Genomic DNA, 17,069 nt, shown 5'->3' with positions numbered 1-17,069 from the left:
CTCTGATAGAGTGAATTTAACAAAATATGGTGGATTGGGTTAAAGGATTAAATCCAGAAAGTTCTCATTATGTCGATCTTGATATCGATGTGGGCTTTGTGATATGAACCAGATTCGCTTAGATCCTTTAGATCAATTTTCCATTTTGATTTTTTAATAAAAAATTCATGATACAACTGAAAGCGATTCTTCTACAGGCTGATGTTAGTATAGCTCCACTGCAGTTATCTGGGATGCCTGAGTGACAATCAGAGCTCTTCTATACTTAACAAGGCAACTACTGGTTAAATGTGACACAAATTATATTTCAATGTTGAAGCAGTTTTCTTTAAAGTGCAGGTATAATCATCATTATACCACATTACAGGGTGAAGACTTTCCCGGAATACAGAAAGGCACAAAGACACATATTCAGTCACTCAGATGAGTTGTATGTTGATGCACAGTAAGCCATCATGCTTCATAAATTGAAAAGACAACATACCCAATTAGTGAAAGGGCAGATAATCTGTAGTTAAAGAATGAGGTAAAATAATTTGAGATAATCTGGAGAGAAGATATCAGTATGAGTGTTTCTCTCATACATACACCTTTTCTTTCACTCTCCTCTTTTTCTAACTTTCATTCTTATATAACACACACACAAACACAGATTCACACACACACACACACACACACACACACACACACACACACACACACACACACACACACACACACACACACACACACACACACATTCACACACACACAAATACACTCTCTCTCTCACACACACACACACACACACACACACACACACACACACACACACACACACACACACACACACACACACACACTGTCGACAGTCTCTCCTAATGAAGCCCTCAGGGTCTCTAGCAGAGTTTCTGTCTAGAGATCCTTGCCTTACCACATACATACAGCACTACAGATGTGAAGACAGAGAGAGTTTGAAAGAGAGAGAGAGTTGGGAACGACATGGTCTAAGTTACTAGTGAAACAATATCTATATCATACACACACTAACAGAGAGAGAGAGTAAAATTAGAAGTTAGAAAGGGTTAGAGTTTGTAAATAAACTGTCATAAACAGACGGATTTATTGGTTTATTTATTTCAAAAGGAACATGTGCAACATGGTAATTAGTTTATGGAGTTATGTGGAGTATAAACCTGCACATCCTGTATAAACCAACCAATACTAGCATCCTGTCTGTTTACTGCACAGACACAGGAAAAGAAAAACAGTTTGTTCAGTTAAAACCATAAAAGATACATGAGATACAGAGAATCACAGAGAAAAAAAAGAAAGAGAGAAAGAGACAGTCAGGGAGAAAGAGAGAGAGAGGGAGAGAGAGAGAGAAAGAGGGAGAGAGCGACAGAGAGTAAAATTGAAAGTTAGAAAGGGTGAAAGACTGAGAAAAGGATGTGACCTTTAATATTTGACTGGCATAAATTCAGTTTAAGTGTGTATCAGGAGAGAGAGGGAGGGAGAGAGAGAGAGAGAGAGAGAGAGAGAGAGAGAGAGAGAGAGAGAGAGAGAGAGAGAGAGAGACTGATATAGGCCGGGGAGAAATTAAATTTAATTGTAAGCAGAGAGAGAGACAGGAAGAGTGAGACAATTTTGAAGTGTTGGGTGTAAGTGATTTACAGACAGCAAGTGTGCAGAGTTGAAGCATCATTGGGCGAGACAGACCAGTGGAGAGACAGACAGTGAGAGAAAGACAACGACAGGAGGGTGGAGCTGAACAGAAGTGAGAGGGGCAAGAGGAGGAGGGGTGGGGCAGGAGATCCGGGTGGGCGGCGTCTGTGGCGTGGCCCGTTACAAAGCGGTGTGTTACAGCAGGTGATGCAGACAGAGTTGAGCTTCCCGGTACAGAACTGCTGATAGCCTGATGATGCAATCAGACATGCACCAGATGATGCACATGACTTCCTGTAGTGTACACCTGTGTATACACACACACACACACACACACACACACACACACACACACACACACACACACACACACACACACAATATAAATAAGTATTGTTTAATAGACAGAAAATGTACATTTTAAGGACAAATATTTTATTGTTTTTCTTTGTTTTTAATAAAATAAAACATTTGTTTAAAAGTATTCGTTCCTTCTGCCAGATTTTTTTTCAATAAGCACATTTGCTTTTTTATTGTCATTGTTTATTTCAACTCATTCTCTTATTTCAGCTCATACTTTTGTGTGAGAAAAAAGAAAAAAGACATAAATGTCTTTTTACATTGTTACTGCACCACTGTATCAAATATAAATGGATTAATGTTATTTTTATTAATGAATATTTACATTATAATCTCAATAAAATGTGTAAATATATTATAATATCAAGCAGAACTTCAACATCTTTATTCTCTTATAGTCTTATCAATAAATAAATATGCAATCTGTGTTAGATTTTGGGTTGGGTTTCATCCCATAGCTTAGAAAGCATATGATCAAATCATGTTGGCAGAGTTAAAGCAACAGCTCATGTACACATTTAACACAAGTCTATTAAACTTTAGGTTTATTTCTTTTTGTAGAACTTAATTATTTGTCTTAACTAAAGAAAACAGCTCTTTCATTTGCTGCCATATCACTACATCATCACCTCACAGCTATAGCTCATTATATATCATGTACACGTGTGAGCTTAATTCCAGGGTTAATCAGCAGAACTTCATTGATTATTCACCACACACACAAACACACACACACACAAAACATCAATAGCATTAACAACAACAAGAACACCAGACACACCACATAGTACCAACAACATAAATACAATGACATCAGCAGCTGACAACAATAACATCGATAACAACATTTACAGCCACAGCAAATAAAAATAGCAGGAATTTAGTATAATTGTAATTAATATAATAAACAAAGCAATATGCACTAAAGAAGAATTGTGTTCAATTTGTTTGTTTCTTCAAGATGGGAAATAACCCTTGCTTTCTTGTAGGTAGTTGGTATATGACCAGATGTTAAGAATCCATTGATGATTGTGGTGATGAAGGGCAGAAGGTCTTGTGAGATGGTCTGTCTGGAGCACAGTGGATGGGACTGGATCCTATGGGCAGGTGGTAGGATTGCACGACCGCATGAGTTGGTAAATCTCTTCTGCTGCTACGGTTGAGAAATGTGACAATGAAGGCGTAGGGGAATCCTGTCTGTAAGATGTAGGTGCAGTCGGGGCAGAAGTGAAGGTCCTGCAGATTTTCTCTATCTTCTTATGGTAAAAAGAAGCAAAGTCTTCTGCAGTCAGAGAGGATAAAGCAGGTGGAGCCGGGGGGTTGAGTAAAAAAGAGAAGATAATGTGGAGCTTACGAGGGTCTTTTGCCAAGCTTCAAGCTTATCCTTTTAGAAGGAAGTCTTGGCAGAAGTCACATCTGAGGAGAACTTGGCCAGGAGTGTATGGTAATAGTCAAGATCTGCATCAAGTTGTGATTTCTTCTTCAACAGAGTTACCTTATTGACTGTTATCCTAGAAAATCCCTTTGAGTGCTATTTTTTGCACGGCTTCTTCTGTTGCTGAATGAAGCTCCTGTGTTTAATATTGTTCACTACTTGGATTGGACTTGGACACCTGTGAGTCTGAAACACATCGACTGTTTCACTACATGAACTGGAGGACACCAGAAGTTTAATTTTATTTGTACAGCACTTTTGCAATTGACACAATTAAATAACAAGAACAATACTTTAATTCAATTTTTCACTTTTCTGTCACAGTAAATCTTTCCATAGAACCTCCTCTGTCTAAACGGAAGAATGGGTGACAATTCGGCGTCATAGTCACAAAGTCAACACTAGGGTCATAGGCAAGAATAGGTACTTGAAGGTAGTTTTTCATGTTGGAGCTAACAATGTACGGCTTCACCAATCAGAGGTTACTAAGAGTGATATTGTAGAGGTCTGTAAATTTCCAATGGTGATGTCCAATGCTGTAAAATACTATATTATGTATAATGTTTTACATCATGTTTATGGCAATATGCTCATAACACATTGTTTAAGAACAGGCCTAGTTAATCTGTGATAATCCAGAGCCAGGGAGCAGACAAGAAGGCTAATCCTGTCTAATGCTGGCTGCATTGAGTTCACAGAAGATTCACAATATAGAAACTGTGTCTGTTTCCCAAACTAAAAACACCAAAAAAATCTTGTTATAGTAACCTACTGTAATTCCCACAACATAAGATCATAGTATACTACAGTTTTAGATTCCACTGTTATGCTGATGACACACAGCTATATGTTTCAGCTAAGTCAGATGTGAGTCACCATCTTAATAATACTGAATATTGTGTGAAGAACATCAGACAGTGGAGGCTTACTAACTTCCTCCTGCTTAACGCTAACAGACAGTAGTTCTTGTACTAGGACCACAAGAAGTAAGCTTTCTGATTCCAGAGTAACTCTGGATGGTCTTTCTGTCCCATGAGTTCCCCATGTCTGTGTCACCTTCTGACTCTTCCTTTTAATTTTGATGTCAAAATTAATGTAATCCCTGTCTGCTCTGTACACATAATGTACAACTTTATTAACATTTACATGATGACTGCTTCTAAGGATGTCCCCACATGTACAGTCTGGAGATACTTGGGACTGCTTTATGTAGTAACACTTTGTGCTTGGGTCTTCATCATTGAACATTTTATAACTTCAGCAGGAATTTGTGTTGCGTCTATAATGAATTGCTCATTAGTGAAAAATATTAATATAAAACTTAAACTTTGGAATCAAGCAGGAGCCACAACTGATACCGCCTGTTATATCAGTTGATCTTGGCTTTCAGAAGACATAGGTATGGCCTCTGTTTGGTTGGAATGAAAACCAGTGCACCCACAATGGCCTGGCTGTTCACCCTGGCTGCTGTAATTCTTTCTCTTACACTGCTACTGCTTTACTCTGTAAACCTGTAATGCTGGTTACACAGTAATTCTAAGGTTGCACTGTTACACTGTATCAGTGTTACATTACTGCAGCAAATTTGGAACACTGTAATGCTGTAACACTAAAACTGTATCACTATAAAATTTTACTGCAGTAATGTGCCCCTATCACTGTAACACTGTCCCGTTATTACACTAGCCCACTGTAACACTGTCCCGCTGTAACACTGTCCCGCTGTAACACTGTCCCACTGTAACACTGTACTGCTGTAACACTGTACCGCTGTAACACTGTCCCACTGTAACACTGTCCCGCTGTAACACTGTCCCACTGTCCCGCTGTAACACTGTTCCACTGTAACACTGTACTGCTGCAACACTGTCCTGCAGTAACACTGTACCACTGTAACAATGTACCGCTGTAACACGGTACCTCCATGACACAGAACTGCTGTAACACTGTAATGCTGTAACACTGTGCCTCTGTAACACTGTACTGCTGTAACAAGCTACCTCTATAATGCTGTACCTCTGTTACACTGCACCTCTGTAACACAGTACCTCTAAAATGCTGTATCTCTGTAAAGTGGTACCACTGTACCACCATAACACTCTACTGCTGTAACACTGTACCGCTGTAACACTGTCCTGCTGTAACACTGCACTGCTGTAAAACTGTAATGCTGTAACACTGTACTGCTGTAACACTGTACCTCTGTAACACTGCACTGCTGTAAAACTGTACCTCTGTAACACTGTACACCGGTTATACTGCACTGCTGTAAGACTGTACTGCTGTAACACTGTACTGCTGTAACACTGTACCACTGTTACACTGCACTGCTGTAAAACTGTAATGCTGTAACACTGTCTCGTTTTTACACTGTGCCTGTGTAACACTGTACTGCTGTAACACAGTACCTCTATAACACTGTACTGCTGTTACACTGCACCTCTGTAAACAGTACTTCTATAATGCTGTATCTCTGTAAAGTGGTTTTCACCCGTCCTTTTCCAGCTACAGACGTGACTGCTACCCCACTACTCGTCTCTGATCACCACCTGGTATCCGTCACCATCACTCTACCTATCCTACCTAAAACTACCTCTCACCCCCTCGCTCTTACCCACCACAACCTTCACTCTGTCTCCCCTTCATCTGTAGCTTCTGGCACTCTATCTTCCCTTCCTGATACGGAGTCTTTTTCCTCACTACCCTTGGACTCACCCACAGATACTTTCCTCTCTTCTCTTTCCTCAACTATGGACTTCCTCTGCCCTATGTTCACTAAACCCAAGAAAACTTCTTGTTATGATCCTTGGCTTTCAGATGTGCTGCGCAACAATCAAAGAGAGCTAAGATCATCAGAGAGGAAGTGGAAGAAATCACAACTTGATGCAGATCTTGATTTTTACAGAACACTTCTTGTCAAGTTCTCTCAGATGTGACTTCTGCCAAGACTTCCTTCTACAAGGAAAAGCTTGAAGCTTCTGTCGGAACTCAGAGCCGGTCTCCAAGTCGACACATCGCAGGGTGATCTCCACACTTAGACTTTTTGGTTACTAAAGACTGTTTTAGTTAAACTTAACTGTTAACTCTATAATTACTACAAAAATACTGAGAAAACTCCTCAGACCTGGATGAGAATGACTTCTTTATTGTGGTCAATCAGCCAACAAATTATAATTTGCCAAATTCAAAGTATCAAATTGCCAAATTTAAAGTATCAAATTGCCAAATTAAAAGTAACAAATTGCCAAATTACAAGTAACAAATTGCCAAATTTAAAGTAACAAATGAAAAACCCCAAAAAGAGCATGTCATGCAAAATCAATCAAGAATAACAAGAACTCACGACGTCCTTGCAAAAATAAAAACCACCCACCTTGACCCGCGGACACGGGCACGCGCCCGCACGCGCGCGCGCCCCCACACGCACACACACACCTTCAACCCCGAAGAACCAAAAAAAAACCTTTATACCCTGGTGCTCCTAGGAGCCCAGGTGCCATATCACCTTATTTACCGGAATCATCTCCTATGTTTTCTAAATACACTGACCCAATTTCCCTTTATATCCCATTACCTTTCACCCATATGCCCATTTATGGATTTTCCTCCACTTATTTTTCATGACCTCAGACTAAACACCTGGGCCTTCTTCAGTCTGCACAACAAGTTTATGAGCACCACATGCCCATTTATGGATTTTCCTCCCCTTATTTTTCAGGGCCTAGGTCTGTGGACCACTGTTTTTTTTTTCATTCTACATAACATGTTATTGCTATGGAGGTCTGAGAACCATGGTGTTCTTCATTTTCCATAACAATTTATGAGCTAAGGTCTGGGAACAATGGTCTTTTCCCTTCTACATAACAAATTGTTATTACAAATGTACTCAGACTGACTAGGCCTGACAGCCCCGAATCTGGTTGCAATAAACATCTTTGGCCTACAACATCACCTACATATGTCTTATGACAGCAGTTGTAATATTTTGCAAGGCCTAATACTTTACTTTGGTTATAGTATTGTAAGGAATAATATTTTAATTGTTTCTACTAAGATTTTTTACAACACTTCCTCACATGACCCTCAGAAATTTCACAACATCATCTCTTCTCTGCTCAACCCCCCGGCTCCACCTTCTTCATCCTCCCTGACTGCAGAAGACTTTGCTTCATTGTACCAAGAGAAGATTGAGGAAATCTGCTGGACCTTCACTTCAGCCCCGGCTGCACTTACATCTCAGAGTATGGATTCCCCTACACCTTCGTTGTCACATCTCTCAACTGTGGCAGCAGAAGAGATTTTACAACTCATCCAGTCCTGCAATCCTACCACCTGCCCATTGGATCCACTCCCTACCACTATGCTCCAGACCATCTCGCAAGACCTTCTGCCCTTCATTTCCACTATCATCAATAGATACATAGCATCTACTTTCAAGAGAGCAAGGGTTATTCCCATCCTAAAGAGACCTGCTCTGGATCAATAACTACAGACCGGTATCACTTCTCTCATTTCTTTAAAAAATTCTTGAAAACATTGTCTATAATCAACTGTCTGTCTATCTCTCACAGAACCTCCAAGACCCCAACCAGTCTGGCTTTAAAGCAGCTCGTTCCACAGAGGCAGCCCTTTTGGATGTCTCTGAGAAGCTACATGCTGCTAGATCAGCCAAACTGTCATCAGTCCTTATCCTCCTTGACCTTTCAGCAGCATTTGATACGGTCAACCACAAGACTTTCTTATCCTCCCTCAAGAGTCTTGGGATTTGTGGATCAGCTTGGGAATGGTTTGCTTCCTACCTGGAAGGATGCTCATATCAGGCAACATGGAGGGGAGTGACATCTGCTCCACCCAGACTCTACACTGGCGTTCCACAGGGCTCAGTACTTGGTCCTCTTCTTTTCTTGGGGTAACCATGGACAATCAACTGTCCTTTTCCTCTTATGTTGCTAATATGACTCGCTCATGTTGGTTTCTCCTCTACAACATTAGAAGGATTCGGCCATTTTTGTCCACACAGACTGCTCAGGTACTTGTTCAGTCTCTTGTCATTTCTAGACTGGACTACTGCAATGCACTGCTGGCAGGTCTACCTATGAACGCAATCCGTCCTCTGCAAATGATCCAAAATGCAGCTGCCCGGCTTGTTTTCAACCTGCCAAAGTTCTCGCATACCACCCCCCTGCTGCGATCCCTCCACTGGCTTCCTGTAGCTGCACAAATCAGATTCAAAACACTGATGCTGGCCTACAAAGCCAAAAACAGACCAGCTCCCTCTTACCTCAAAGCCCTCATCACTCCTCGCACTGCACCCCGCAACCTCCGATCTACCAGCTCGACTGGTTCCACCATCTCTCAGGGTAAGAGGGAAGTATACTACAAGACTCTTCTCTGTTCTGGCACCAAGGTGGTGGAATGAACTTCTCCTAGAGGTCCGGACAGCTGAGTCAGTGGCTATTTTCAAGCGGCGGTTGAAGACCTACTTATTCAGGAAACACATCAACTAGCACTTCTTTCCTTATCTCTTGCAAAAAAAAAAAACTACCTTTGACACTTTTTTATTGTAACTTTGAACAAATGTTTTAAACCCATGGTATCTTAAGTATGTAACCTAGTGAGCCAGCATTAATGTATTCAATGTTAGAGATTTAAGCACTTATGTTCTCACTAGGGCAAGAAAGTTCAAGTTCTTCTTTATTGTCAACTCTTTCACATGTACAATATATACACAAAAAAAAATTGAAAATGTATTTCTCTCAGTCCCAAGGTGCGAAATATTAGCAAAGAAATTTAAATAAAGTGCAAGGAATATGTAGATACAGTGAAGAATAAGCAGACCAATGCTGCACAAAGTGACTGGTGCATGTTTTCGTATGTTAGTGGGAGGGGGGAGTGGAGGGACCTTGGGGATGTGGGATCTAAAGGGGAGTGTTGGCTTCATAGATCTGTGGAGCCTGTGGCAGAAAAGAGAAGTGGAGTTTGAGAGTGAGTTCAGCTTCCTGACAGCCTGATGGTTGGTCCTGGCCCGGAGACTCTGCAGTCTCCTCCCTGATTGCAGCAGACTGAAGAAGCTGTGTGGGATCACCTGCAATGCAGAGGGCTTTTCGGGTGACACGGGTCTCATAAATGTCCTGGAGGATAATAATCCTCTCAGCTGCTCTCACTATGCGCTGTAGTGTCTTCCGGCAGGATGCGTTGCAAGCACCGTACCACACAGTGATGCAGCTCGATAGTATGCTCTCAATGGTGCCTTTGTAGAAGGTGTGCATGATGGGTGGCTTGGCTCTGGCTCTTCTCAGTTTGTGGAGGAAGTAGAGACGCTGCTGTGATTTCTCGGCCAGTGCTGCTGCGTTTTCAGCACCGTTGATAAACAGAGGAGCATGCTGAGTGTGCATTCTCCTGAAGTCAACAACAATCTCCTTCGTCTTCTCCACGTTCAGAGAGAGATTGTTGTCAGTACACCACCCGGCCAGGCGTCTCACCTCGTTCCTGTAGTTTGTCTCATTTTTGTTGCTAATGAGACCCACTACAGTCGTGTCATCCGCAAACTTGATAAAGAGGTTGGAGTTGTGTGATGGTGTGCAGTCATGGGTCAGCAGGGTGAAGAGAAGGGGGCTCAGCACACATCCTTGTGGGGCCCCAGTGTTCAGTGTGATGGTGCTGGATGTGTTGCTGCCGACCCGTACTGCCTGAGGTCTTCCAGTCAGAAAGTCCAATAGCAAGTTGCACTGTGAAGTGCTGAGCCCTAACTGAAGCAGTTTATTACTGGGCTGTTGGGGTACACATGATAGTGTTGAATGCTGAACTAAAGTCTATGAACAGCATTCTAATGTGCGAGTCCTTTTTGTCCAGATGAGTGAGTGCTGAATGCATGGCAGTTGAGATGGCATCATCAGCCGAGCGGTTGGGTCGATATGCAAACTGGAAGGGGTCCAGAGAGGGGGGGTAGGGCAGACTTGATATGGTGCATGACTAGCCGTTCAAAGCACTTCATGATGATAGAAGTAAGTGCAACAGGACGGTAATCATTGAAGCATGATGGAGACGGCTTTTTCAGGACTGGAATGATGGTGGCAGCTTTGAAGCATGTGGGGACAACAGCTTGACTGAGTGAGATGTTAAAAATGTCTGTGAAGACATCAGTGAGTTCCACTACACAGTCTCTCAGTACACATCCAGGAATGTTGTCAGGACCCGGAGCATTGCGTACATTGATCCTGCTGAAGGATCTCCTCACGCTATCCGGGGTCAGCATCATTACCTGGTCACCGGAAGGAGGTGGAGTTTTCTGGGCAGTGGTGCTGTTTTGCTTCTCAAAGCGAGCAAAGAAAGTGTTCAGCTCGTTCAGCAGAGAGATGTTACTGTCATAGGTCCGTGGTGGAGGCTTGTAGTGCGTAATGGTTTGTATCCCCTGCCACAGGCTCCGAGTGTCTCTGCTGTCACTGAATTTATGGGCTATCCTCCTGGAGTACTGCCTCTTAGCCTCTCTGATGCCACGGGATAGGTTGGCCCTGGCTGTCCTCAGGCCCGCCTCGTCTCCAGCTCTGAAGGCAGCGTTCCGTGTCTTCAGGAGTCTGTATACCTCTCCTATCATCCACAGCTTCTGATTGGCCCTGATAGTGATGGTCTTTGTGACTGTTACATCATTGCACTTGGTGATGTAGGCAGTGACAGTTTCTGTGTACTCTTGGAGGTCTGTGGTGTTATTGTATGTGGCAGCCTGCTTAAACATATTCCAGTCAGTGGTGTCAAAGCAGTCTTGAAGAGCCTCCGATGACCCCTCAGCAGCTCCAAAAATGTGGTTCTTGCGACATCCAGCAGAAACTCACGGCTGTATGCACGCTTAAGGACAGGTGGACGCGTTGTAGACGTCCAAAAACACTGCGAATCATGAGGTGAAAATCACGAAAGCAACGTTTTTCCGAGAGAGAGAGAAGCCGCTGCGTGTGCTCCCGCCACCATCTTGGATGCTATATAACCCCGATTTTACAACCCCAAGTATGACCATACAACCACAATTTTATCATCTCTACACTGGCTACCTGTTAAGTTTAGAATTGATTACAAACTGCTGCTACTTACGTACAAGGCTCACCTCAGACTTGCTCATTGGGGATAAATACATATACATACATACATACATACACACTGTGAACTAGATTGTAGCAGAGCCACATAAGGTTGGGGGGGGGTCTATGTAGTAGAGCCACATAAGGTGACAATGGCTTAATGCCGAAATGTTGTATAGAGTAAGCATTACCTGATTGTGTACACCGGTAATATATTCTGTTGCATTTGTGTTGCCCCGTTTTCCGCTCTTATGAGACCGCGCCGATGACGTCACCGTTACAAGATATCTTGAATTTTTACTACTGTATATTAATCCTCTATATTTCTCTTTATGTTTACCTTCTGTTCTATGTTTATGTTCCTGTAAATCTGCTTTGAGACAAAGCCCATTGTAAAAAGCGCTATACAAATAAACTTGAATTGAATTGAATGTACATTGCTCTGGATAAGGGCGTCTGCCAAATGCTGTAAATGTAAATGTATATTCACTAGCACATTAGACACTGTTGCCCCAATCTGATTACAGAAGGTTAGAGATAAAACACCTGCACCGGGGTATAACAGCCATACTCAAAACCTCAAGAGAGAAACCCATAACCTTGAGCGAAAGTGGAGAAAAACTAAATTAGAGGTTTTTAGAATTGCGTATAAGGACAGTATGTCCAGCTATAGACAGGCTCCAAAAGCTGCTAGGGCTGAGCACCTGAGCAAACTCATAGGAAATAACCAGAACAATCCCAGGTTTTTATTTAACTCAGTGGCTAGTTGGCTAGTTTAACAAAACTCAGAGATCTGAACAGTCTCAGTTACTTTGCACTGTTCATGCTATATTAATTACGAGGGGGGAATCATTTCTTTTGTTGTTTGCATCATTTGTATTCAAAATATTTATGTTTAACATACCCACATCCCAAAACCTGTCAAGCCACACAAATATATACATACATACATACATACATACATACATACATACATACATACATACATACATACATACATACATACATACAACTTCCATGAGCATAAGCTTCAATACAGTATATACCCAACAGGCATTAAGTCCATTACAGGTGAGATCAAAGATAGTCCAGTAAACAGAAAACAGTCTTATCTGTAGATGAACAAGAAGGCGTTGGAGGATAAGGTCTGTGGACAGAACCCAACCAAATCCCAGATAGATGTTTCTTCAGCCAAGTAAGCAACACATCTGTCCATACCAATCACACATAATCATAACAAATGAATAAAATAATCCTCTTGGAGCAGGAAGACAACAAAGTTTCTCAAAGCATGGTTAAGATGACCATCCCCACAGAGCATGAGGTAAATTCAAACAGGATCTCCCTTTTTACTCTTCAACTTCCTATTTTATCCCCTACAGGACATCCCTATGTGTCCCCCTAGTGGCCAGAATGAAATATTAACATAAACTGTGTTAAACCCTGTGACAGTCAGTGACTGTTACAACACTTCCATCACAGTTCAGTAGTGAGGATTTTATGAGATTCTTCACTGATAATATTGTAAGCATCAGGAACAAAATAGTTGATGTTAAACCAATGAGAGCATCTCGTGACCCAGTCGCACCTAAAGCTCTACACACAACTACAGGACAGGAAGAGTTAGATAAACTTATTACTACAGCTACAACTTGCTCACTAGACCCCATTCCAACTAAATTACTGAAAGAAGTGTTACATAAAGCTGGTGAGCCTCTTCTTTATATTATTAACTCCTCACTATTTTTAGGTTACGTCCCTAAATCCTTCATGTTGGCAGTTATTAGGCCACTCATTAAGAAACCTAATTTAGATCCTAATGAACTATCAAATTACAGACCTATCTTACATCTTCTGTTTATGTCTAAATATTAGAAAAGGTTGTGTCTGTTCAACTGAGCTCCTTCTTACAGGAGAGCAACATCTCTGAAGAGTTTCAGTCAGGTTTCAGGCCCCATCATAGCACAGAAACTGCACTTGTTAAAGTTACAAACGACTTGTTCTTAGCTTCGGACCAAGACTGTATGTCACTATTAGTTCTACTTGACCTTAGTGCTGCGTTCGACACTATAGACCACAACATTCTTCTACATCGCTTACAAAATTACACAGGTATTCATGGTCAGGCTTTAAGTTGGTTTAGATCCTACCTGTCTGACCGATACCATTTTGTAGAATTAAATGGTGAATCCTCCAGTTTATTACCAGTTAATTATGGGGTCCCTCAAGGATCAGTTCTCGGACCTCTGCTTTTCTCTATATACATGATTCCATTAGGGAACATTATTAGAAGACATGGGATTAGTTTCCACTGCTATGCTGATGACACACAGTTATATATCTCATCAAAACCAGATGAAATAGCTGAATTGTCAAATTTAACTCGGTGCATCAAAGAGATAAAAGACTGGATGAGCTGCAACTTTCTGTTATAAACTCTGATAAGACAGATGTGAGAATAATTGTATAAAATACTTAATCCTCTCTGATAATTTTGTAGACTTTCTGTACAGAGCACATTGTTCTTTCTCTCTCACACACACTCCCCCCCCCCCCCCCCCCTGTACAACTAAATATTCCTGTTTTACCTAATAAACTTTGGAACTTCTCTTTGAAAGACTGATTTGTGTGTTTCATTGAGACCTCACTAAGCGCTTGTGGAGAACGGAAACCGAGCAGGCTGAATTTAGCAGTGTTGTAATGTAACAGAGTAAAAATACTTCGTTACTGTACTTAAGTAGAAATGTCACGTATCTGTACTTTATTTCACTATTTAAATTTATGTTAACTATAACTTTTACTCCACTACATTTCCGAGATAAAATGTAAACTTTTACTCCGTTATATTCTCACTAAGCATCTTCGTTACTCGTTACTACAAAATAAACTCAGCAGAAATGTGTGTGACTGTAATAAGGGAGGTTTGGTGTATCACTGCTCCTAGATTGTATTACACTCCGCACGCTGTACGGAGAAGCACAGGTACGCGCAGCGTGCACGCGCAGTCAGAGCTGGAGGCGTTTATCTATAACGGCGGCAACCAAAAGCAGTGAAATGTCACTATTCTTATTACCAGAGTTGTAGCACAAACAACATATTAATGCAAACAATCCATTCAATACTAAATAAAACTAACATTTATTGATTTTGTCTTGTAAATATTAGTTTATTAATGACTGCATTCATTGGACACACTGTTTGTAGAGAATACACACACACATGAACTGATCTGATTCAAGACTGACATCATTACATCATGCATAAAATTTTGGTCTCCACTTTTACCATTTATTAACACCATAACTTTTGGCTTACTGTTTAGTCATATAATATATAATATAAAACTCTTCTTGTTTTAAATTCTCACTGAGGGATAAAACCCCTAAAGATGAAACCCTAGAACTGCCCCTGATCTTATACCTACTGAAAATCACTGAAATTTTACTTTTTACTTCAAATACTTAAGTACACTGTAAAAAAGCCAACTTACTAAAAGTTATCTAAATAAAATTTTAAAAGTAAACTGAACTAAAATATTTTTATTTGAAATGCTCAGAAATAATACTTAGTTTATTCAACAAATATGTTGCTTCAATGTTAAACATTGTGCAATATTAAAAAATTTTTGTTGAATTTACATTAAAATGTAAATGTCTATAACACTGTACCACTGTAACACTGTACTAATGTGACACTGTACCTCTATAACACTGTACCTCTATAGCACTGTACTACTGTAACACTGTACCTCTATAACACTGTACCTCTATAACACTGTACGTCGATAACACTGTACTACTGTAACACTGTACCTCTATAACACTGTACTAAAGTAACACTGTACCTCCATAACACTGTACTACTGTAACACTGTACCTCTATAACAATGTACCTCTATAACACTGTACCTCTATAATACTGTACTACTATAACACTGGACCTCTATAACACTGTACTACTGTAACACTGTACCTCTATAACACTGTACCACTGTAACACTGTACTAATGTAACACTGTACTACTGTAACACTGTACTACTGTAACACTGTACCTCTATAAGACTGTACTACTGTAACACTGTACCTCTATAACACTGTACCTCTATAACACTGTACTACTGTAACACTGTACCTCTATAACACTGTACTACTGTAACACTGTACCTCTATAACACTGTGCCACTGTAACACTGTACCTCTATAACACTGTACTAATGTAACACTGTACCTCTATAACACTGTACTACTGTAACACCGTACTACTGTACTACTGTAACACTGTACCTCTATAACACTGTACTAATCTAACACTGTACCTCTATAACACTGTACTACTGTAACACTGTACCTCTATAACACTGTACTACTGTAACACTGTACTACTGTAACACTGTACCTCTATAACACTGTACTACTGTAACACTGTACTACTGTAACACTGTGCCTCTATAAGACTGTACTACTGTAACACTGTACCTCTATAACACTGTACTACTGTAACACTGTACCTCTATAACACTGTACTACTGTAACGCTGTACCTCTATAACACTGTACCTGTACTACTGTGACACTGTATCTCTATAACACTGTACTACTGTAACACTGTACCTCTATAACACTGTACCTCTATAAAACTGTACCTCTATAACACTGTACCACTGTAACACTGTGCCTCTATAACACTGTACTACTGTAACACTGTACCTCTATAACACTGTACCTCTATAACACTGTACTACTGTGACACTGTACCTCTATAACACTGTACTACTGTAACACTGTACCTCTATAACACTGTACGTCTATAACACTGTACCTCTATAACACTGTACTACTGTAACACTATACCTCTATAACACTGTACCACTGTAACACTACTAATATGACATTGTACCTCTATAACACTGTACTACTGTAACACTGTACCTCTATAACACTGTACTACTGTAACACTGTACCTCTATAACAATGTATTAATGTAACACTGTACCTCTATAACACTGTACTACTGTAACACTGTACCTCTATAACACTGTACTACTGTAACACTGTACCTCTATAACACTGTACTACTGTAACACTGTACCTCTATAACAATGTACTACTGTAACACTGTACTACTGTAACACTGTACCTCTATAACACTGTACCTCTATAACACTGTACCTCTATAACAATGTACCTCTATAACACTGTACCACTGTAAAACTGTACCTCTATAACACTGTACCTTTATAACACTGTACTACTGTAACACTGTACCTCTATAACACTGTACCTCTATAACACTGTACCTCTATAACACTGTACTACTGTAACACTGTACCTCTATAACACTGTACCTCTATAACACTGTACTACTGTAACACTGTACCTCTATAACACTGTACTACTGTAACACTGTACCTCTATAACACTGTACCACTGTAACACTGTACTAATATGACACTGTACCTCTATAACACTGTACCTCTATAACACTGTACTACTGTAACACTGTACCTCTATAACACTGTACTACTGTAACACTATACCTCTATAACAATGTATTAATGTAAC

At 40.6% G+C, this 17,069-nt stretch overlaps 1 protein-coding gene across 1 annotated transcript in view; it reads right to left on the bottom strand.

Moving 5' to 3' along the window:
* Positions 1-849: 849 nt before the first annotated feature.
* LOC113636945 (ly6/PLAUR domain-containing protein 1-like) overlaps positions 850-17,069 on the bottom strand; it is a 44,388-nt gene continuing 28,168 nt past the window's right edge. The window contains exon 3 of the mRNA XM_047803077.1: positions 850-1,951. Coding sequence (XP_047659033.1) covers positions 1,650-1,951 — 302 coding nt within the window. The 3' untranslated portion in view covers positions 850-1,649. The remainder of the gene's footprint in view (positions 1,952-17,069) is intronic.

This window comes from Tachysurus fulvidraco, chromosome 18 (genome assembly GCF_022655615.1).
Source record: "Tachysurus fulvidraco isolate hzauxx_2018 chromosome 18, HZAU_PFXX_2.0, whole genome shotgun sequence".
Taxonomy (NCBI): domain Eukaryota; kingdom Metazoa; phylum Chordata; class Actinopteri; order Siluriformes; family Bagridae; genus Tachysurus; species Tachysurus fulvidraco.
The sequence above is the reverse complement of the archived record's forward strand: the minus strand, read 5'-3'. Positions and strand labels throughout refer to the sequence as shown.